At 44.2% G+C, this 24,321-nt stretch overlaps 1 protein-coding gene across 2 annotated transcripts in view; it reads right to left on the bottom strand.

The window, feature by feature from the left end:
• Positions 1–14,611: 14,611 nt before the first annotated feature.
• Positions 14,612–24,321, bottom strand: part of PBX2 (PBX homeobox 2) — a 98,023-nt gene continuing 88,313 nt past the window's right edge. For both annotated transcript variants that reach the window (XM_089693916.1, XM_089693917.1), the window contains one exon: positions 14,612–23,894. In XM_089693916.1, the coding sequence (XP_089550042.1) occupies positions 23,802–23,894 (93 nt within the window). In that variant the 3' untranslated portion in view covers positions 14,612–23,801. The remainder of the gene's footprint in view (positions 23,895–24,321) is intronic.

Here is a 24,321-nt window from a genome sequence, read left to right as displayed (position 1 = left end):
ACAGTTGCAGCTCATCATTGTGGCATTTACAGAGTTAAAAGAGGCCGTAAGGAGGCACCATATCCCCTCCTCGCTACCTGTGGCATGCCTCTGAAATGAGGTGCGAAGGCAGATCAGCAACCTAGCTGCACCTGTAAACTTATCCTTACTGCAGCAAAATACTTGTTGATCCTGCCAGAAATCTTGTTAGCATGTAGGTAGGTTGGAATTAGCTAGATAGGTGTTACCCCGGACAGGAGGGTAGGGATTAATGCTTTCCCAGCTCTCTGGGTTTTTTTGGTGGGATCCTGGGGTTCTACCCACTACATCTGTATATATAAAAGCGAACAGTAATTCAAGAGCAGCAGCAGCAACCATCGGGGGCTGATTGCCTGGCCTTGCTTCTTCCACGTTACGCGGTCTTGCCTGCTTTCCTGGCTCCCCGAGAACTATGCCCGAAAAGAGCCTAAAGATGACACTGCCATCAAGATGTGAAGTCGTCACAACTTGGGGTTCACCCTGAAGACACCAGTGCTGGAGAATGCCTTGGAAGGACTCTGTGTATATGGAATCTACCTCTGCAGGTATGCCGGGGCAATACATAGCCTGGTTAGGAGTAGGCACTAGGGACTTGGGATGTTAACCGTTGTTTATGAAGTGTCCTGGACTGTCATGTCTACTCGGACTCTTCTTGTAATGTTGCACTTTGTCCAGTAAAGCGTTGAAACTTTGCCTTTTTGTCTGGACTGAAGTCCTTGAAAGGGGTGCACTGCAAGTCACTGGCACTGTCACACACTTAGTCTACAGCTTGGGTCACTGTTACATGGGGTATGAAGAGTCAACACATTCAAAGTCATTCTAGTGCAAGGTATACATGTGGTTGTCACAAGCATCAGAAGGTCAAAACATGTGCCTGTTATAGGTGGAACTACTTCTTGCCGCATGGGAGATGTTGTCAACACTCCCTATGCCGCATTCCGTCTCCCATAGCAACCAGAATGGAACTGCACTGCAGAGGTCTCCATCCTGTAAAGAGGGAAGGAAGTTTAAGACTTAAAGTCAAGTTAAGTGCACCTTGGAGCCCACCCAATGTGAATGGCAGGGTTCCATGCTGCTACCGGGACTGGTAGTGGGTAGCGCTGGCCAGGTGGCTGAGGTCAGTGTTCGGCACGCCCTGCCTAATTGCAACCTACAGTGGTAAGATGTACATTTACACAAGGACGAGAGTGACTGGAGAACAGTTGTTGTGTGTGGTGTACATTCATCTCAAAGGGTTATGGCCTGCCTTAAGGTCAAGTATTCCCTGATGGCAACCTCAGCCTTGTCCCAGGAAATTGGTGAAAACGGAATTAAAGCAAAGGTACTCCATGCATGTGAAGTAGAGGGAGAGGCCCTGTACAAGGTGCCTAGTGTAGCCCAGAAGAACCCTCCCTGGGGTAGGCCTCTCATGTGACTCTTGCATGGCAACCAACGAGGAGGGAAACATGGAGGACCTGATGAACAACCACCACCCTACTCTTACAAGCTGACTTCCTGTGATGTCTGTGCTTCACTCTTATTGTTCCTAGGAGGACCACAGCCCTCCTCCCTCCTATGTTTTGGAAAAGAATTGAGTGGAAGGTGTTCTGAAAACAACGAATGTGGCCATACACAGTGTGGCTAAATTAAACATTTGACATCCAGGTTAACAAAACGATTGAATTGGACATCAACCGAACAAGACAAATATGGCATGACTGAGTGATGAGTGACAGATAGTGACAGTTTCCAGCGGCCTGAGCCATTTGGTCGCGGCAGAAAAAACAAACAAACATACAGAGTCGATCAATGGCGTTTTTCTGTGTCCTCTATGGAACATGTTTATTTACAAGTTTACCTATCGTGATTCACAAGGACACAAATAAAGACCATTGATCTACCTTGTATGATTGATTTTTTTTCAGGCACAACTAATTGACATGGCTTTAATCTACCCAAATTGAAAAAAAAAACCGATCATACAGGGATCCTTGTGGATCACTTACAATTGGTGTACACGTAAACAAACATTATATTTAGGGTGCACAAACGCAGTTGATCGACCCTATACAGTTGATTGTTTCCCACCACAATTGTTTGACTTGAGTTGATGGAAACCGCCACTATCTGTTGCTCATCGCTTGGTCATGCCATTTCTATCTCGCTTGCTCGATGTCTAAATCAGTCGTTTGGTTGAAGAATTTAGAGGGATTTCCTCTCACTTACAGTTTTGGCTATGGGACAGGAAGTGAAGGAAAATCTCCCTAATAGGATACAGATGGGAAATAAACGGGGGTTATAACCCGCCATTACTCTATCCAAAGTTTAGAAAAAAATTTTGCCTTTTGTTCTACTTTAAAATGGTTGAAAAGGCTAGAAGGCTCCATGCACACTAACTTATTTTTAAGCTTCTGGCAGCTACTTATGAGCCGTTTTTTCTCTACTCCTAAAAGCAAATATTGTAATCCTACCAGAGTGATGGGAAGAGAAGAGTATGGAGAAGGGAAGGAAAGGAACTGCTCATGATACTAAGCATACCACCTCATCAATGAAGCACGGTGGTGGTAGTGTCATGGCGTGGGCATGTATGCTGCCAATGGAACTGGTTCTCTTGTATTTATTGATGATGTGACTGCTGACAAAAGCAGCAGGATGAATCCTGAAGTGTTTCGGGCAATATTATCTGCTCATATTCAGCCAAATGCTTCACAACTCATTGGACGCCGCTTCACAGTGCAGATGGACAATGACCCAAAGCATACTGCAAAAGCAACCAAAGAGTTTTTTAAGGGAAAGAAGTGGAATGTTATGCAATGGCCAAGTCCATCACCTGACCTGAATCCGATTGAGCATGCATTTCACTTGCTGAAGACAAAACTGAAGGGAAAATGCCCCAAGAACAAGCAGGAACTGAAGACAGTTCCAACAAAAAGACCAACAATTTAGAGAACAAAACGTGTCCAGTAAAAATATTTTAAAAATCAAATTTCAGCATAAATTTAGGCCAAACTGTATTCTGCGACATGTTTAAAACAATACCAATACATGTAAATTAATTGGTTTACGTGAAAGTATTCACAAATGGTGGTATATATACTGGGATTTTTTTTTATTAGTAATGGCGGCGATCAGCAACTTATAGTGAGACTGCGGCAGACATTCTGACACTGGGAGGAACTGACTTGGTGTCACTGACATCCCCAGTGACACCAATACAGTGATCAGTGCTAAAAAAAAAAAAAAGCACTGACACTGTATTCATGACACTGGGCAGGAAGGGTTAACTGTGTGCAGGGAGTGTTTTACTGGGGGGCAGTTTCCATGTGCTTCATTGTAAGCACACTGCTCTGGATGGCTGTGCACAGCCATCCAGAGCAGTGTGCCCGAGCTGATAAGGAGGAGGACTGTTAGTAAACAAAACAGTCCTCCTCCCCGTCAGAGATGCTCAGTAATCGGGTGCCGGCGGGTAATCACCCAAGGGACCCGGTGATAAACAGCCGTGGCTGCGAATGGCGGCGCGTGTAGTACGCACGCCCCCTACCCGGAAATGCTAAATCACGTATATATACGTGATTTCGCGCACCCCTGCCGCACAGTATCAGTATATCTGCTATAGTGCGGCGGGAAAGCAGTTACTAAAAGGACTTGTCATAAACTGTCTCTATGTTTTTATTGATTTGTGACAGTTTTTTGGTGAATGAGTAGGGGTACAATGTACCCCATACTCATTCGCTTGGGGGGGAGACTTGTTAAAGGAGGCTTTCAGATTCCGATATGCCCCCCACCCGCAGATCCTCAGGGTTGTTGGGAAGAGGCCCTTGTCCTCATCAACATGGGGACAAGGTGCTTTGGGGGGGAATCCTAAAGCATCCCCCTATGTTGAGGGCATGTGGCCTGGTATGGTTCAGGAGGGAGGGGCCGATTGCTCATCTCCCCCTTTCCAGGCCTGCTAGGCTGTATGCTTGGATAAAGGCTTGGTAAGGATTGGGGGGGACCCCTACGCTATTTTTGTTTGTTTCATGTTTTCATTGCTAGCAACTGTTTTGTTTACATTCAGCTGTCAGTGGTGACCTGAAAAAATGTTGGCAATAAGAAGCTAATATTAGCATTTTCCCCAGCATTTTTTTTGAGTGGTTCTGGGGTTGCTAGTGTGCATGGAGCCTTCATGCATTCTCTGCGTTAAAGTAAAAAAACCTTCTGTAATCAGCTGCCCCCCCCCAAATGCTTACCTGATCCCAATCTGGAGGAGTGCCCAAGGACAGCGGACACTGCTCTCTCTCTCTCTCCCTCCTCATTAAACTCAGTGAGAGCAGTGGGAGCCATTGTCACCTGCCAATCAAATCCAGTGAAGAGGGAGCGAGGGGTAGGGCAGAGCTGCACTGTGTGTCAACAGACACACACAGTGCGGCTTGGGATTGAACCTGCATGAGTACCCCATGTTTCCTGGGAGGGCACTCAGAAGGCAGGAGAAGTCAAGATCACTGGTGTAAAACCCCAGAAAAAAGGATCGGGGCTGCTCTGTCCAAAACCATTACACAAGTATGACATGTTTGTTATTAAAGAAAAAAGATCCTTTACAATCACTTTAAGTACACTTCAAATAAAGCAACAACCGTTAAATAATGAATAGTATAATGTGGACTAAATGGCGGTTTTATATCTGCCTGGAGTTCAGCTTTAAATGTTCCAATGGCTGTCTTAGGCAGGAAATATATGTATACATTCTGTCTGAACTCTGTAAAATATGTATGTATGGAAATATATGTACAATCATTAAAAAGGAACGCACATTTAAAGTATGTTTTCCAAAATGTAAATTTGAAGCTTTGACATGCAAAGGAAGTAAAAAATTTATGTTAATAAATCTATTTAATGTGCCTAGCCAAGACATAGATTTACCAATCCTGCCTTGAGTTTTTTCATTTTAAAGGCCCACTGTATGTGTACGCTCTACATGTATTTACATACAAGGCCCACCTTAAAATGGGGGCTGGGAGGGTAACGCACACGCTATGTACACTATATTGCCAAACGTACTGGGCCAGCCAGTTCCAATCACCTCAAAGGCCACAGGTGTACAATATCAAGCACCTAGGCATGCAGACTGCTTCTACAAACATTGGTGAAAGAATGGGTCGCTCTCAGGAGCTCAATGAATTCAAGCGTGGTACCGTGATAGGTTGTCACCTGTGCAATAAGTCCATCCATGACATTTCCTTGCTACTAAGGAGAGCATTAATCAGAGAAGCAGCCAAGAGGCCCATGGTAACTCTGTAGGAGGTTCAGAGATCCACAGCTCAGGTGGGAGAATCTGTCCACAGGACAACTATTAGTCGTACACTCCACAAATCTGGCCTTTATGGAAGAGTGGCAAGAAGAAAGCCATTGTTGAAAAAAAAGCCATAAGAAGCCCCGTTTGCAGTTTGCGAGAACCCATGTGAGGGACACAGCAAACATGTGGAAGAAGGTGGTCTAGTCAGATGAGACCAAAATTTAACTTTTTGGTCTAAAAGCAAAACATTATGTGTGGCGGAAAACTAACGCTGCACATCACCCTGAACACACCACCCCCACTGTGAAACATGGTGGTGGCAGCATTATGCTGTGGGGATGCTGTTCTTCAACAGGGACAGGGAAGCTGGACAGAGTTGATGGGAAGATGGATGGAGCCAAATACAAGGCAATCTTAGAAGAAAACCTGTTAGAGTCTGCAAAAGACTTGAGACTGAGGAGAAGGTTCACCTTCCAGCAGGACAATGACCCTAAACATACAGCCAGAGCTACAATGGAATGGTTTAGATCAAAGCATATTCATGTGTTAGAATTGCCCAGTCAACATCCAGACCTAAATCCAATTGAGAATCTGTGGCAAGACTTGAAAATTGCTGTTCACAGACGCTCTCCATCCAATCTGTCAGAGCTTGAGCTTTTTTTGCAAAGAAGAATGGGCAAAAATGTCCCTCTTTAGATGTTCAAAGCTGGTAGAGACATCCCCAAAAAGACTTGCAGCTGTAATTACAGTGAAAGGTGGTTCTACAAAGTATGAACTCCAGGGGGCTGATTACAAATGCACCCCACACTTTTCAGATATACATTTGTCAATAATGTTAAAAACCATTTATCATTTTCCTTCCACTTCACAATTATGTGCCACTTTGTGTTGGTCTATCACATCAAACCCCAATAAAAATACATTTATGTTTTTGGTTGTAACATGACAAAATGTGGAAAATTTCAAGGGGGATGAATACTTTTTCAAGGCACTGCATATTGCCAAGCCACTACCAGCATACGGATCTTGCTGCACTGCCTACTGGAGTCTTCATGGGAAGCCCAGAGTGAGTGGAAACCTGTTTGAAGAGACCACTGATGCTGTGCTGCTGGATCTGGTGAGAGGGCCTTGTAGCCTCTACTTGCTACCACCACTACAGAAAAAGCCATTAGGAACTATCTAACCAACTACCTTATAGCTATGGTACCAGTGGTGGAACTACCAGGGTCACAAAGGTCGCACTTGCGGGGCCGACACCTGGGGACACCAACTCTATTGACACCACTGCCTGTTTGCCCTAAACTCCATCCAAGACCCTCATTCTGGAAGAAGGTTAGTCATCTCTCAGCTCTTCCCTCCTATCAGCAAATGGGCATTGTAACATGCTATGATTGGTTCCCAAGGCTGTTCCTCCTTTTGTAACTCTAGTGTGTTTGTGCAGTAAGCTGATAGGAAGACAGATTCAGTTACTTATGCTAACCGGATTTAAAAATAAATTTGTTTTTTAATGAATACTGCATTATCTGATGTTTTATATTTGCCTGAACTCCAGGCTTTAACTACTTGGCAACCGCACTATAGCCGAATGATGGCTACAGCGCGGTTACCCAGTTCTGGGAGGGTGTCATATGACGTCCTCCCAGATCACGTCCTCCCGCACGCCCCCGGCGATCTCCGTGATCGCTGTGTCCTAAGGACACAGCTGATCATGTGATGTGGTAAAAGGCCAATCACAGCAGCCTTTTACCACGTAATCAGATGTGTCCAATGACACAGCAGATTACTGGATAAATGCAGTTGCTGGTTATTGGCTGCACTTTCCGCACGCTGTCACAGCATGAGGAAAGTACTGCCGATAACCGGCAATTGTCAGAAAACAGATCGGCACTGATCAGCAGTGCCCAGCAGCGCCACATACAAGTGCCACCCACCTGTGCCCAGCAGTGCCACACACAAGTGCCAAGTAGTGCCACCCACCAGTGCCCAGCAGTGCTACTCACCTGTGCCCATCAGTGGCTAGCAGTTCCCCCCATCAGTGCCACCCACCTGTGCCCAGCAGTGCCACTCACCTGTGCCCAGTAGTGCCACCCACCTGTGCCCAGCAGTGCCACCCACAAGTACCAAGCAGTGCCACTCACCTGTGCCCAGCAGTGCCACCCATCAGTGCCTCCAGTCAGTATCGTCAGTCAGTGCCACCCATCAGTGCCACCTAGGAGTGCCCATCATTGCTACATATCAGTGCAGCATCATCAGTGCTGCCTATCAGTGCCCATCAGTGCTGCCTATCCATGCCACCTCATCAGTGCTGCCTATCAGTGCAGCCTCATCAATGCACATCAGTGAAGGAGAAAAATTACCTGTTTGCAAAATTTTACAATAGAAACAAAGAAAAACTTTTTTTTGCCCTTTTTTTATAGTTTAAAAAAAAAACAAAACACAGTAGCGATTAAATACCACCAAGAAAAAACTCTATTTGTGTGAAAAAATGATAAAAAATGTCATATGAGTACAATGATGCATGACCGCGCAATTGTCATTCAAAGTGCGACAGCGCTGAAAACTGAAAATTGGCCTGGACAGGAAGGGGGTAAAAGTGCCCTGTAGGCAAATGGTTAATTACCATGAAGAGCCTCCGCCACTAGAAGGCAGCAAAGAGTAGCGACACCCATAACAAGTGGATGTCATCAGAAGGAAGATAAATAATTTCTGATTGGCTGTCATGGTTAACTGCTCCTAGCGCTTTCCCCTGTTATTAAAGAAGACCGTATCTGTCTGCGATATCATCATGTTTTATGTATCTATCACTTCCTGCTATCAGAAGTGTCAGTGTCACTGCTATTTGTTGCTAATTAGGCTAATTAACATGCCTAATTAAAATGCAATTAGAGGACTGGTGATGACGAACTTGTGGAATAATTAGTATTCATTATGGAGCCGTTTTGTGCCAGGAAAAGCGCTCCCCTTGGAGCTATAGAGAGCAGAGGCCCCAGGTGTGCTATACACAGAGCCCCGTGTTATATATGGGGAGATCCCAGATCATTTCTAGAGAAAAAAAACCCCAACAATTTAGGCAAAAGATCGCAGGGACGGCGCTCAGAGCGACTGTTACCAGCCGCCATTTTCATTGCAGAGATTACAATAGAAAAGATGAAACCTTGTTGTTAAAGGAGACAATGTTATATTGCATCCTATATATCAGAGGCCTCCATGGGCAGCTCTGTGGCTAAATGGTTATCACTTCTGCCTGGCAGTACTAGGGTCGCTGGTTCAAATCCCAACCACGGCACCACCTGCCTGGAGTTTGCATGTTCTCCCTGTGCCTGCATGGGTTTCCTCTGGGTGCTCCGGTTTCCTCCCACTCTCCAAAGACATGCTGATAGGTTAATTGGCTCCTGTCTAAATTGGCCTTAGTATGTGTATGCATGAATGTGAGTTAGGGACCTTAGATTGTACACCCCTTGAGGGTTAGGGACTGATGTGAATGTACAATATATATGTAAAGTGCTGTGTAAATTGACTGCGCTATATAAGTATCTGAAATAAATAAATAAAGCAAAGCCCTTTACTTGCCTTTATCTGACCCTTGGGGCACTAATCACTGACACCAATGATGGAGCGCTATTCCTTCTACTGATAACAATGGGGCACTATTCCTCCCACTGACACCAATGATGGGGCACTAATTCTCCCATTGGCACCAACGATGCGGTACTATTCCTCCCACTGACACCAACGATGGGGCACGAAGTCTCCCACTGACACCAATCATGGGATACTATTCCTCCAACTACCGCCAGCCATGGGATACTATTCCTCCCACTGACACCAATTATGGGGCATTATTCCTCCAACTGACACCAACGATGGGGCACTAATTCTCCCACTGACACCAATCATGGGATACTATTCCTCCCACTGACACCAACCATGGGATACTATTCCTCCCAACTACCGCCAGCCATAGGATACTATTCCTCCCGCTGACACAAACGAAGGTGCACTATTCCTTCCACTGACACCAAGGAAGGGATATTATTTCTTCCACTGACACAAAGGGGCACTATACCTTCCACTGACACCAACAAAGGGGCACTAGTCCTCTGACTGACACCAAGAATGGGGCTCTAGTCCTCCCACTGACACCAACAATGGGGTACTATTCCTCTCAATAACACCAGGGATGGGGCAGAATTCATTCTATGGATGCCAAAAATTGGGAACTATTGCTCCCATTGACAGGAGCACAATTCTTCCCACTGACACAAAGCAGGCACAATATGAGTTAAGTCCAAGGAGGTACATGACGTCTCCTGAGCTTATCTCTATTATTTATATCTGACAGGTTTATTGCTCTGTGTGAGCATACACTGACACTGGGGTTGTGAGTGAGGAGAGAGAGGCACGCAACTATGCTTGCCCCTCCATTCCGCTGCCCATTCAGAGAAGCCTTTGTATTTTGTGAATGAGTTCACTTAATACAAAGGCTTCTGTGATTGGGCCGGAGGAGGGGAGGGGCAGACATTGCAGCTGCACCTGGAAATATGATAGCTATCTTTCAGGAGTGCAATAAAAGTTCCAGATATAAATAATAGAGATAAACCCAGGAGATGCCATGCATCTCCTTGGACATAACTCATACTATGCCTGCACTTTTTACAAAGGAGCTGAGTTACTGGAATTCAGCTTTAAAAGCAACCTTCAGCTTTAATTCAAGGATGTTAAACAGATCTAAATAGAAATGCTGGCTGTCACTTTAAACAAGCTGCTGGCAGGCATCAGTCAAGTTTCAAGCAGTGCTGAAGTATACTGAAGCCTCCTAGCAGCTTGACAGCCTGCCTTCCCATAAAGATCTGTGTTGAACATCTCCAAACTAGAGCTGAAGGCTGCTTTCAAGTCTTCAAGAAAGCTGCTAGAAGCCAGCTGAAAGCTTTGCAGATACTTCGCACAGAGCGCTCTTATAGAAGCTGTGTGAACATCCTCAGGTCTCTATCACACGGGCAACAGCCGGGTTAACTGCCTCCCTCATAAACAATCCACGGTTGATCACTTTTCAGAGACGGTTGTGAAGCGGTTCAGAAGGTGATACTGCCACTTCTTGAATGCTTTTTTTTCCCTGCCAGGGATTATGCATGGCAATATGGCGCTACAACCATGGGCCAAGCATTTTCTCATGGTTGCAGATAAACAATCCCAGCGCACAAGTTCCTGGAAATGACTGAAAAGAAAAAGGGTGTTGCAGTGACCTCTGGCTGGGGACAGCATAGATTAGGTGATATGTCACCAGCACACCAAGGATCTCTGAGATAGCAAAACAATCACATCTCAGCATAAAGTAGCAATGTTTCGGGGCTGTGCAAGGCCCCTTCTTCAGGCATGTGACAGATGTCTGAAGAAGGGGGCCTGTGCAGCCCCGAAACATTGCTACTTTATGCTGAGATGTGATTGTCTCGATAAAACATTTAGGCGCTATCCCAGAGCTTCTGCGTACTGGCGCAGTCCCATTGACTTCATTGCCACCTGTCAAATGCCACATGGAGAATTAAAATTGCCATGGGTGCGACGCACAGGACCCATTTATTATTATTTCAGGTACTTCTATAGTGCCATCAATTTACGCAGCACTTTACGTATATATTGTACATTCACTTCAGTCCCTAACCCTCAAGGGGCGTACAATCTAAGGTCCCTAACTCACATTCACATATTAGGGCCAATTTAGACAGGAACCAATTCACCTACCAGCATGTCTTTGGAGTGTAGGAGGAAACCGGAGTACTCGGAGGATACACACGCAGGCACAGGGAGAACATGCAAACTCCAAGCAGGAGATGCCGTGGCAGGGATTCGAACCAATGACCCTAGTACTGCCAGGCGGAAGTGCTAACCATTTAGCCACTGTGCTGCCTATTTAGGGCTGATTCACACCATAGAAACGCAGTTCGGATGCATTCTGGATGCATGTAGGTTTTTGATGCTTTTTTTTTTTTATATATATATATATATTCTGGTGCAATTTTTCCCTTTTTTTTCTTCATCTTAAAGAAGAACATGTGCATTGCGGTGTGTTTAGGTGCGTTCTGGTGCATTTTTGATGTGTTTTACCATGTGTCAGTACAGTTCAGTGCAGACACATTGTTCCAGTGGAACTGGAACTGACCGCACTAAATCTGCTGAGGCTACGAAGCAAGGCACTACAGTCATGGCACAGGCATGAAGCCACTCCAGCTACCATGTTAGGTATTAAGAGGGTGGCAAAAACATGGGTCGACCGTCTGTTTTTACCACCCGTGTAAATGAGGCCTTGACACTTGACTCCTTGCATTATTGCAATGAAGTAATTTTATTATACGCAACACTCTCCTAGAATAGGCTGCTATAGAGGTTCCAAAAACAAACGAAACCAGCGCTGAAATCTTCATGCAAACTGGAAGAAATTCTGAATGCCAGCTGAGGAGGTGCAGCCCTTCAAAGATTGGGAAATCTGGAGCTCTGAAGAAAGGGGTTCGTCTCCCGAAACACATCAGCTCGTCCCTGAATAGGGCACAGCATTGTATTGACTGCCATTTGCGGACTACATATTCTGATTTTTATTTTCCTTTGATTTGTGAGTATACATCTATTTGTTTACACAATAAACACATGGTGTACCACGGTAATGCATGATGAGAGAGGTTCAGGTAAATTTAGTTCTTTAGCTCCTCTGTGATCATTGCAGGGGTGTGCGATTATGTTTGGCTGTTCTGGGTGTCAGTGGCTGCATGCTCGATTGCTTCTGTCTGCCTTCTAGTGGATTCTAGAATGTAGGTTGAAAGAGGCAGACCATGGGCTTGAATATTCAAATGGTCTAAGGTAATTCCTTGGGAAGAGGATGCCCAGTAGGTGGCTGAGGACAGCTTAAATAGTTTGCGGGCTGGAACAGCAGGGTTGTTGTCCAGGAGGCAGGGGCAGACTGACAACTCATGGGGCCCATGTGTCCTCGCCCACACTCAAACCACACCCAAAAAAGCCTATGAAAGGTACCAGAGGCATCTCATGGGGCCCCCTGCTGACCCTGGGCCCTCAGGCAGTGCCCAAGTTCCCAAATGGTCAGTCTGCACCTGCCAGGAGGAGAAGACCCCAGCCTGAAGAGCTGCTGCCCTTGTGGGCAGTGTTGCCCAAGTCTGCAGTGGGAGCTGTGGCGCTTACTTTTTGAAAGGAGTTGGCGCCAAATCAAAGGGGGTTCACTGAGGATCTGGCCTTGGAGTTCACAGAAGTGTCTGGTCAATATTGGATGGAATTATCCAAATATCCAGGGCCATTGTGAATATAGGCCCGAGTGTAGGATTCTAGTGACTGTTGCTCTAACTCTTGAGCATCTGTTCCAGCTTTGCTGAATTGGGACTGTTCCTGTCCCTCAAGTTTGAGTTGCTTGCTCTCCTTTTGTCTGCCACGGCGTGAGCAAAGTACTGCCGAGGACAGGCAGTCAGACGAGGAATCGGCGCTGATCATCAGGAATCGACACTGATGATCAGTGCCCTGATGATCGGTGCCCAGCAGTGCCACCCACAAGTGCCCAGCAGTGCCACTAACCTGTGCCCAGCAGTGCCACCTATACAGGCCCATCAGTGCAGCCTCATCAACTCACATCAGTGAAGGAGAAAAACTACCTGTTTGCAAAATTCTATAATAGAAACAAAGAAAAACTTTGTTTTTTCAAATTTTTTGCTCTTTTTTTGTTAATAGCGCAAAAAATAAAACACTCAGCAGTGAGTAAATACCACAAAAAGAAAGCTCTACTTGTGTGGAAAAAAATGATAAAAATTTCATATAGGTACAGTGTTGCATGACCGCGCAATTGTCATTCAAAGTGCAACAGCTCTGAAAGCTGAAAATTGGCCTGGTTGGGAAGGGGGTATATGTGCCAGGTAGGCGAGTGGTTGAAGGACATGCGGCTGAAAAAAAGTGCACGAAAACCACAATGCAGGTGTGTTTTTTATGCGTTTTTCATTCATTTCAATAGGGAAGTGCATTTTTTACCACACTAAAAATGCAGCAATCAGAATTTAAAAAAGCAGCGGACCTGCAACGGATCAGTGTCAAGCATTCCATAGGATTACATGGTCATACGTGTTTTAACGCAAAAGCAGAAGAAAAGCAGATTTTTTTGTGAAAGCAGCCTAAATCCTGATGATATTCCCTGCCTGTTTTTTGAGTTGTAAGACTGTCCAGGTTGTTGTGTGCAGTCGGGAAGAACCCAAGAAAAAAAACCAGCAGGAAGAATCTGCTTGCTCAGTGAAGGAACTGTCCGCTGATCCCCCTTCTGAGCGGAGAGGGCAGATGACAGATCTGTGTCAGCTCTCCTTATGCAGAGTGGACAGCCTGCTCTGCTGTATGGGCGGTGGGATGTAAACAGACCTGCTGTCCGTTTACACTCGACTGCCCTCTGATCCGAACCATCCAGGTGGAGGGGAACGGATCCCTTTCCATTTGTTTTTAGCGGATCAGATTGGAGGTAGGCGGGTGTAAACGGACAAGTCTGTTTACATCCGTCACTCCATAGAGAGTTCGATCAGATCTGCCTGTCTGTTTTTCAGGTGGACCCGATCAGACCCTCCATTCTCCTCTATGCAGTGACTGCCCATAGAGCAGAGCATGCTGTGTCCATGTCTACCTAAGGGTAGCGGACACAGACACGGATCGATCATGTGAAAGGGGCACTACATATATATATATATGTAATCTGTGGATATAAAAGGGGCCTCTACACTTCCTAGACCACCCTTAAACTGACCCCCCCCAGAGCGCTCTTCCATGCGGACTATCCACATCGCATTTCTTACAAGTCTCTTGGTAGTTCCCCGCTGCCATTCACCCTTTCTGCCCCTTTTATTAAAAGATCCATTAGTGTAAATGTGAACAGAGGCTGCCTTTTGAAGCCGACCCCAATCCAGTCCTACCCCTTTAACGACCATTATACAGCGACAAGATTGAGGCAGATTCTAAAACAATAAAAAAAAAAAAAAAAAAGAGATGAAGCCACTTAGGCTGTCTTTTTTACCGGCGGTGGCGAAGGGGTTAATAACAGGGGAGGGGTGCGTTCATACAAAGGAATCTAAAGACAGTGACAGTCGCCATGGAAACCAGGGAGGCAATTTCTAAAATCATTAGAAGAAACAGGGATGAGGAAAGGGGGGGGGGCAGAGAGAGGAATAAACAGAGGGACTGACAGAGAGGGAGAAAATAGGAGCTCAGAAGGGGGTTGTAATATAGACCAAGAAAAAGCAGGAAAAAAAAAAAAATGAAGGAAGACAATGGGATGTGTTCTGTACGAGGCCAGAATAAAAGAGGAGACAAAGACACGGCTTCTCAGTGATTCCTTTTAATAAATGTGAAAGGAAAAAAAAATATCCTGATTCTAAAAACCCCCCCATAAAATAACAATCCAAAGAAAAAAAAATCCCAAGAAGACCCCCAACGAAAACAGGGAGGAACAGAAATCGATAATGATAATAAACACGCATCAAAATGGCTGCCTTCAGCCTTCGACAGCCCAGGATTCTCCAGGCCCGGGCTGTTTGTACAGGGGAGAGGGGGCTGTGTGTGGAGATAGGCGCACAAACAAGCTCACTTATCTCTGTATATACATGTACACACCACAACACACGCTTCACGTATTGGTGCACGCAGGCTTCGTGTTCACCTAGGCCCGAATCCACCATACTGTATCCTCTACACAGATGGCGCGTAGTAGCCACTGTCGGCCGTAGCAACCAAATCTCATCCTTCAAAGCAAACAAAGGGCTGGTTTATGAAACTGAAACAGGGAGCCGTTGCCTATGACAACCAGACACCTCGCTTCCTTTGAAAGATGGTTGCTATGGGCAACGGCTCCACTTGTAGTTTCCATAAAATAGCCGCAGTATGATATATGACAATATGGACTTAATATATGAAAAGGTAAACAAAAATTGATCTTTCAATGGTTACCAGATTTCTCATTTTTCCTAGACTATGGGTTGTTACCTATACTGGGGGAAAAAAAAAATCATGGCCCTGAGGTCTCCTTACTATTAAAGTGGAACTGAGCACCACAAAGCAAAAATGCGATTTCATTCAATTTTTGATATTCAAAGCCAAATTCCCTCATCCATCCATGTCTCCATGCTTCATTTTGCTGAGAACTTTGAAAAACATCCCCCTAGCATTTCCGGCTGTGGCCATCTTGAGTAAGGGCAAATAATTCATGTAGCCTTGACTTCCTAGAATCCATAGGCCCTTAGTTCAGGCATACAAGCAGGAGGGTGTGCTTAAATGTGAAAACCCCTCCTCCTCTCTAGAAGACTCCTGTAATGTATGACATCATTTGCCTAGGCAGGAAACCAGGAAGTAACTGAAGAAACAAAAAATAAAATAGCTTAAATGAAGTAAATATATGTTCCTATCTATTTACTACTGCTAGCAGTATTCAAAATAGTCAATATTGGTTGAGAAAGTGAAGTTCCACTTTAATAACACTGTCGCCAAGTCCAATTTTCATCAGATGGCAACCTTACTTGACTGGTTAGCAGTGTTTTGCCTCAGTTTTACTAAGGCCTCGTGCACATGGGCAGTAAAAATAGATGGTTGTCCATATGTTTGTTTTACAGCAGATGGTATCACCGCCACACTGTGCCACAACTGTCTAATGCACACGGTTCCAACATGGTGGGATTTTCACCCCACAACACAGGAATCCAGAAGATGGCATGTTGCTTTTGAGACACCCATTAAAGTGGTAGTAAAGTAATTTTATTTTTCTCTTGTACCTACAAGTCCATAATAAGGCCTACCTGTAGATACAGTATATAGCTCCTGCACGTGCACAGTTTAGGGCACGGGTGTCAAATTGGCGGCCCTCCAGCTGTTGCCAAACTACAAGTCCCATAAGGCATTGCAAGATTGACAGTTACAAGCATGACTCCCAAAGGCAGAGGCATGATGGGACTTGTAGTTTCGCAACAGCTGGAGGTCCGCCAGCTTGACATCCGTGGTTTAGGAGATTTTACTTGAGCAGTGCACCACTTATCAAACTCTGCAGCATGAGTTAAAAATGTCACGGCCGCTAAGCAAAGCATCACGACCGCTGCATGTGAACATACCTGTCAGGCTTTTATTGTTGGAATTCCAGGTGGGGGCAGCAAAACCATGGCTCAGCCCCCTGTTTTAACTGCCCCTTGGTCACCCATGTGAAAGAGCCATTACGGCATTGCTAGCTATGGAGCAACATTAATTATTAGGTCCTGTGGAAAGAGGATACAATGGAGGACACCCAGATTTGCCAACTAGAAGATTCTAAGAGAATCAATTAGTCCAAAATATTTACTAGTTAAATAAGCAGTTGTTACAGTTGTTACATGGAGAGAACAAGAAATGCAAGCCTATGGGATATTTATCTATATGAACTGAAATTTTGGAGGAGAAAATTGTTGCAAGATAAAATTAACAGTCCTCATGCACACTGGATGATTTTACAGCGGCTGTTTTTGGCTTTTGGCGTTTTTTTTCTACAGCCAGTAAACACGTCAGCATGTTATTCTATGTGCCCATGCATACATAGGCTTTAACTGCTTCCTGACCCCCCTATAGCAGAAATACTGCTACAGGGCGGCACGGGTGTGCAAAATCACACACACACATATATATATATATGTGTGATTTTGCATTTCCGGGTAAGGGGGCCTACCCACGCTGCCATTCGTGGCCGTCAATCACCGGGTTCTGGCCGGTAATTACTCGCTTGCGCCCAGTGATTTCCGAAGATCTCCGACAGGGAGAATTGTTTTGTTTACTAACAGTCCTCCTCCCTGCTCGGGCACACTGTTTTGGATGGCTGTTCACAGCACAGCCATCCAGAGTAGTGTGATTACAGTGAAGCACACAGACACCGCCCCCTAGTAAAACACTCCCTGCACACAGTTAACCCTTTTGATCACCCCTCATGTTAACCCTTTCCTGCCCAGTGCCATTAGTAGTGTCAGTGCCTTTTTTTTTTCAGCACTGATCACTGTATTGGTGTTACTGGGGATATCAGTGACACCAAGTCAGTTCCCCCCAGTGTCAGAAAGTCTGCCGCAGCCCTGCTATAAGTCGCTGATCGCCGCCATTACTAGTAAAAATAAATAATCCCAGTATATATACCGCTATAACTTTCACGTAAACCAATTAATTTACATGTATTGGGATATTTTTTGAGCAAAGACATGTAGCAGAATACATTTTGGCGTAAATTTATGATGAACTTTGATTTTTTTTTTTTTTTTTTACTGGGCATGTTTAATAGCAAAAAGTCATTGGTTTTTTTTTTTTGTCGGTCGGGGTTTTTTTTTTTTTTTCCTTTATAGCTCGAAAAAAAAAACCGCACAGGTGATCAAATATCACCGAAAGAAAGCTCAATTCGTGGGGAAAAAAAAGGATGTACATTTCGTTTGGATGCAGCGCTGCATGACCGCGCAATTGTCAGTTAAAATAACGCAGCGCCGGAACGCAAAATATGGCCTGGTCAGGAAGGGGGGTAAATCCCCAGGAGGGCAAGTGGTTAATCAGCATTTCTTGGCTAGAAAAGCCCCCCAGAACTAGTAGATTTCTAGGAGGAGTTTAACTGTAAAAATGCTCCAATACTGATAAACGCAGTAAAACTGCGTTTTTGGGCTTTTTTTTTGCAAAAAATTAACTTTTTTGTGTAAAAACCACAAATGCAGTAAAACGCTAATGCAAAAACGCTGAAAAACATGCATTTTTAACGTGACTTTACAGAGCCAATGCTACCAGCGTTATTAAAGCGCCCCGTGTGCATGGAGCCTTGTTATGGCCTCTATTTAGAAGCAGCGCATGGTTTTACCATGGGTTTTGCTTCACTGATGTGCTTTTTAAATGTACAAAATACAGCAGAATATGTACTAAAATGTACATTGAACAAACATGCTGTAATAAAGCTCATACACACAGGCTTTTTCCTTTTTTTGCTTGAAGAGCTGCCTAAAAATTGATGAAAATGTAAAAAAGTTTTTTTTCTTCTGTTTTTTTTTTTAAATTAAAATTGTAACATATTTTGGCTTTGTTAATCTCCAGGCAAAGGAAAGCACAGCTCATTCATATATATGTTTACAACCAAATGATTTGTAACTCTGCTCATCCGGTCTAACGATTTACACAGCCAAGATGATCACTCAGTTACTTCCTGATTAACTTGTACTACTTCCTGTATCACCTCCCTGCCAACTAGACAGAGTTAATTATGCTGATTCATCATCCAATTGTTCATGAAGGAAGTAAAGCCCATGTGTATGTGAGTATGGGAATTAAATAGCCATGTTTTAAAACATTTGCATTATTAACACGAGTTTACGTATATTGATTTTAAATTTTTTTTTTTTTTTTAACACTTTAGGTCTCATGTACACAGGACGTGAAAAAAAAAAAAAAAAAATCTACTAGAAGTTGTCCTTCTGGCAGCAGCGTTTGTGCAGAAACAAATGCCTGACACTTTTAAAAAGTAACGCTTTTACAAGCATTTAGGCACATTTACAAGCATCGAGTGCTTGGGCATTAATTCATTTAATTGGCCAGAACAATTTATTCTGGCCATTGAAATGAATGAACACTCAAGCGCTATACGCGCCAAGTGTTTAGGCACGTTTAGCCGCATCAAGCATTTTTTCTGCCAAAACGCTGCTGCTCCTGGGTTTTTTTTTCTGCTGGTAAACGCTAAAGCTACTAAAAGCTTCTAAAAGTCTGTGTGTGCATTGACACATAGGATAACATGGAGGGCCGTTTGGAAGCAGTAAAAAAAACCCCAAAAAAAACAAAACAAAAAAAAAAACACCTGACGCCTCTACAAGTGGCTGCAAAAATGCCCTGTGTGCAAGAGGCCTTACAATTCACACTTTTTTTTGGGGGGGCCAATTTACTTTCTTTGGTGTGACAATGCACATAGATTAAGACAACCCATTGAAATAATTGGGGTACTAATGAACATAAACGTGCCAAAAAAAAATCAGATTTAACGCTTTATTGTAATGCAACGCACGTGTTGCAACATGGTGCAAAGTGAGTGTGCTGCCTTAGTGCATTGCCATTCAAAATTATGTGCTATGCCTTACCATGCCATGTTTGTATAAATGCGCCCTTAAGCTGGCCGCACACAGTTGGAATCTCAGCCGGTTAAGCAGGAATCGGCCAAGATCTGAACCATGTATGGGTAGGCTGAATGTAGGCAAGTTGATCGATCGATCAGCCTGCCGGATTTTACATGTGATTATCACTAGCGGCTGTTCTAGCCGCTACCAATAATCACTGTCTTTTCCAGGAGGGGACGGCTTCCCTCGCCAAGAGAACACAATGGCTCGGCAGGAGGGATTCCCCTTTCCAACACTGTCTGTGTTGATGGGGGAATCAAGCAAATTTCTTTCCTTCGCTGCAGGAAAGAAATTTGCAGTCTATGGCCTGCCTTGGGCAGTGCACTAAAGTGACCTAAGTGAACAAGGCCGACTTACTGGCCATTCACTTGGAAGTTTTCAGTGTCACCATTAGCTTTCACCTACGGCAATCTGCTGCTCACCCCTTTACTTTTTCCCCCAGTTTTTAGCAACTAAGAAATTACAATGAAAACCAATTTATCATTACCAGTTAAAAGAAAATTTTAACCATTTTCTGTGCCAATTTATATTGTTTAGTCAATTGAAACTGGCAAACGATTGCAAGTTTAAGTGTCAGATTGCTGTGGTTGACAGAAGATGACAGCCCCAAAATTACAGAGCATACGGCCAGAATTAGGGTGCTCATAAACACAGAATGAGAAATCTGCCCTTCCATAGCCATCCTCAAGTTGCCATAACAGGCCCTTTCTCGATCAAAAATTTACAGGATATTATCCAGTAAAAAGGTGCAATGAGCAAAGAAATGTATCCATCAGAATTCATCTTGTGCTGTTCTAGCTCCTGTATAGCAAATTCTGGTTGGTTGGCTTATCGTACTTTGTTCCTTGCACGTTTTATCAGATACGTCTATAGGTAGTTTATCATTTGGTTGAACTGGATTATCAAGCAAATTTAACATGATGTGCACAGGCCACAAACAGTAACCCATACATAGTTGAACCTGTCAACAGTAGAATGTGTATTTGGGTTAAGGGAATCTCAGCTTTCGAAGAGCCTCATGTTGTCATAGTTCAACAGCCATATTACGTACCTGTGCTATGTAGGATTTTGGAGCTACATAGACTTTCTACAGGTGACTCTGACTATCCGAATCTGACCAGCCAACAACCAATGAATACAGCATTATACCCAAGCATCATTTGCAAGACTCAAGTAGTGTATTGGAAACAAATTCTGAACTGATTAGAGTATGCCCCATCAGCTGAAGGTCTCCCAGCACATGGGATAATTTATATAATTTTAGTGTATGGTGTGATCCTGTAGGGGAGAAGAGATAAACTGCATTGTGATGTGCAGAGCTGTACCTATATACCAATTGTCTCTCACAGGCCAAATGTGGCCCTTTGCTTGCCCTTATCCAGGCTCTTGGGGCACCATCCTTCCCACTGGCACCAATGCTGGGACACCATTCCTCCCACCGACACTAATGATGGAGAAGCATTCCTTCCACTGACCCCAATATATTGGGCCACCATTCCTCCCACTGACGCTAGTGATGAGGCACCAGTCCTTCCTTTAACAATAGGGTGCCATTCCTTGCACTCATACAAACAATGGGGCACTATTCCTCCCATTGATAGGGCACTATTCCTCCCACTGATACCAATGATGGGGCACTATTCCTCCCACTGATACCAATGATGGGGCACTATTCCTCCCACTGATACCAATGATGAGGCACTATGCCTCCCACTGACACCAATGATGGGGCAGTATTCTTCCCACTGACATCAATGATGGGGCACTATTCCTCCCACTGATACCAATGATGAGGCACTATTCCTCCCACTGATACCAATGATGGGGCACTATTCCTCCCATTGATGGGGCACTATTCCTCCCATTGATGGGGCACTAGTCCTCCCACTAATACCAATGATGGGGCACTATTCTTCTCACTGATACCAATGACGGGGCACTATTCCTTCCACTGATACCAATGATGGGGCACTATTCCTTCCACTGATACCAATGACGGGACACTATTCCTCCCACTGATACCAATGACGGGGCACTATTCCTTCCACTGATACCAATGATGGGACACTATTCCTTCCACCGATACCAATGACGGGACACTATTCCTTCCACTGATACCAATGACGGGACACTATTCCTTTCACTGATACCAATGATGGGGCACTATTCCTTCCACTTATACCAATGATGGGGCACGATTCCTCCCAATCATGCTAGGACATTTTATACCCGCATTGGCCTGAGTCTGGCCCTCCTCCAGCCTGAAAGGCAATAAACTGGCCTTTTGTTAAAAAAAAACTGGAGACCCCTGTTATAGACAGTAGAATGTGTATCTAGCTATTAGTAAACCTCAGCTAACTGGCAATAAACAGATCTTCATCACTTGACAAAACCTCTGCACTACTTTATACCTCTGTGTTGTGCACCAGTTGCACCTAGCTTACTAAAACTCACCTAGTGGATGGGGTGCTCTCAGGGGTGTAATGTTAACAAACAGGTCTACAGTATCAGGCACAGCCCAAATACTCAAGGAAAGTTTTTGGGTGCACCAGAGTGCAAACCAAACGTTGTGCGCCGAATTTTTAGTCTTAACACGCTATTTCCAACTTAGAATTGGGATTTCCCACCAGGAACGAGTGCCAAGTTTTCCCTTGAAACCCCACATGTAGGCGGTCTAAAGGAATAGGTTTTGTCATCTAGGTTTACATATGTAGTGTTTCTATATCATACCAGTTCATTCAGACAAAAGCCTAAAAGCACAATTAATATACTGATTTGGGAAGACACTGAAAAGGTTGAACCACCCAATATATCCTTGTACGGTTCGCAGCTTATATCCCAAAACAGCGGCAGGAGGGACATCCATAACGGGCAGGTGGAGCTTGTAATTTGTAGACAACTTTCTGCCAGGGTCTACAAAGTGAGTGAGTGATTGAGCATCCACCGAAAAAAAAAAGTTTTGAGAAGACATCCACAAATACAACATTTCTGTAGTACGCTTAGGACATCTAGACAATGGATGAAATCAGATACGTTAATAAAAAATATACATTCGTTCTCCAAGCATTCATTCACACAATTTTACACACTCATGTATGTACTAAAGTATCAATCAACAGGGATATCCACACACATTGACCCCCTCTGCAGTTCTGTAACTTTATCTCCAACAGCATTATGAAAAAATAAAGCCCCCCCCCTCCCCTCCCAACCCTGTCATAAACACAAAGTTCCTAGTATCAACTGTATTCGTAGCCCAGCATCCCAACAAAAAAAAAAAATAAAATAAAAAAGGGGGATAGGGACAGAGGCTTGGGGAGACAAAAATTCTCACACACCTTACTGCCACCCCCCGTGCAGAAGTGAAAGATATATATATAATTTTATTTTCCCTTCGGAGGTAGTCAAACTTGCGAACGTGTGAACATAAAGAAAACTCAGAAAAAAAAAAAAAAAAAACAGAAAAAAAGTCTTCTCTATTGGTTATGTGAGCCGCTATGAGGTAATAACGCTGTTCTTTGATTGGCTGAGCCTCAAAGGATTCTGGGTAGACTCTGGAGGGAAGGAGCGAGGAGATTTAAAGTCTTACTTTCTGTCTTTCCTCCTCTGTGTTGCTTTTCTCTGGTATTTTTACTCCCATATCCATTCCACTTTCTTCCTTTTCCATACCCCTCTCCTTCCCTCGATCTCAAATGTCATCCTTTTTGCCTCTTAGGATCGCCACCTTATGTAACCTGTTTTATTTTTATTCATAAATCCACTCTTAAATTTCTCCTCTGCCGGCGACTCCTCTCTCCCATTTACTCTGTATTTGGGTTTCATGTTCACCTTTATGTTCTCAAACTGATGTTTTTATTCTTTGTCAACGTCACCCTGGTACAGTGGATGATGTGATACATTCATATTGCTCCACTGGACAGTATAAGTGGAGGGCGTTTTTGGAAAACAGGTTTGGAGACATTTGAATTTCCCCTTTCTTCTGGATACCTGAATATGTCCTTTTCTAGAGTGACCATCTTAAGTTACTCCAACTTGTCATGTTTCTTTTTAGAACAGCCAAAAGGATGTGTAGTTACTCTTTGGGTACAAATGCCAAGACAAGGTTTTTCTTTTTTTTTTTTAGGTTGGCTCTCCTGTATCAGCACTCCATTTACAGAAGATAACCTCTTAAGGTTTTAAAGTCATTGTTGTCTTGGATCAGTTTCATAGTATTGAGGCTCACTTGAAGAGAGAGGTAAGAGGAAGCATGGGTTGAACGAGAAGTGAAGAGGGAAAATCCCAACACTTTTTTGTCCTATGCTGACCCAAGATCAGTTCAAGGAGAGACCGTAGCTTGCCGGAGGGGTGAGAGAGGAGAAACCCAGAGAGGAGGAGAGTGCTCAGTTAGAAGTGTCAGAATGTACACTGCCTGGTCCTTCTGTTGGGGAAGTGACAGAAGAGGGAGTCACAGCCTCTTGCCACCCTCCGTTGGCCTATAAACAAAAAGAGAGACATTTGTTGAATACAAAATAGATTGCAAGTGGACTTGGTACAAATAATGATGCACTGGAGACAAGTTTTTCTTTTTTTTTTTTAAAGGTCTTGCTTGCATGATCATAGCTATATGTTAGGCATGTGTGTCACTGTGTCAGCTTCCACCACAGGGCTCGTGGTTGCTAGGATGCTAGCAGCTTTGTAACACCTTTAGATGATTTATCCCTGACCCCTATTCATCTGTCAGCTGAAGATTCCCTGGCCGACCGCTGAAAGTAAACAAAGATGTTTGGATGCTGGTGACATACTTTTCCTACAGTGGCAATGGCCACTTTTTTTTTTACAAATTCCATTTTATTGAGTGTCGTGCTCACCATTGTTTACTTTCATCTTTCTCCTGAGTAGTGACTGAATGGGGATGAGTCA

This window comes from Staurois parvus, unplaced genomic scaffold (assembly GCF_062004578.1).
Source record: "Staurois parvus isolate SC_StPar_1 unplaced genomic scaffold, SC_StPar_1.0 ptg000640l, whole genome shotgun sequence".
Lineage (NCBI taxonomy): Eukaryota > Metazoa > Chordata > Amphibia > Anura > Ranidae > Staurois > Staurois parvus.
Note: the sequence above shows the minus strand (reverse complement) of the source record. Positions and strands in the feature narration are given on the sequence as shown.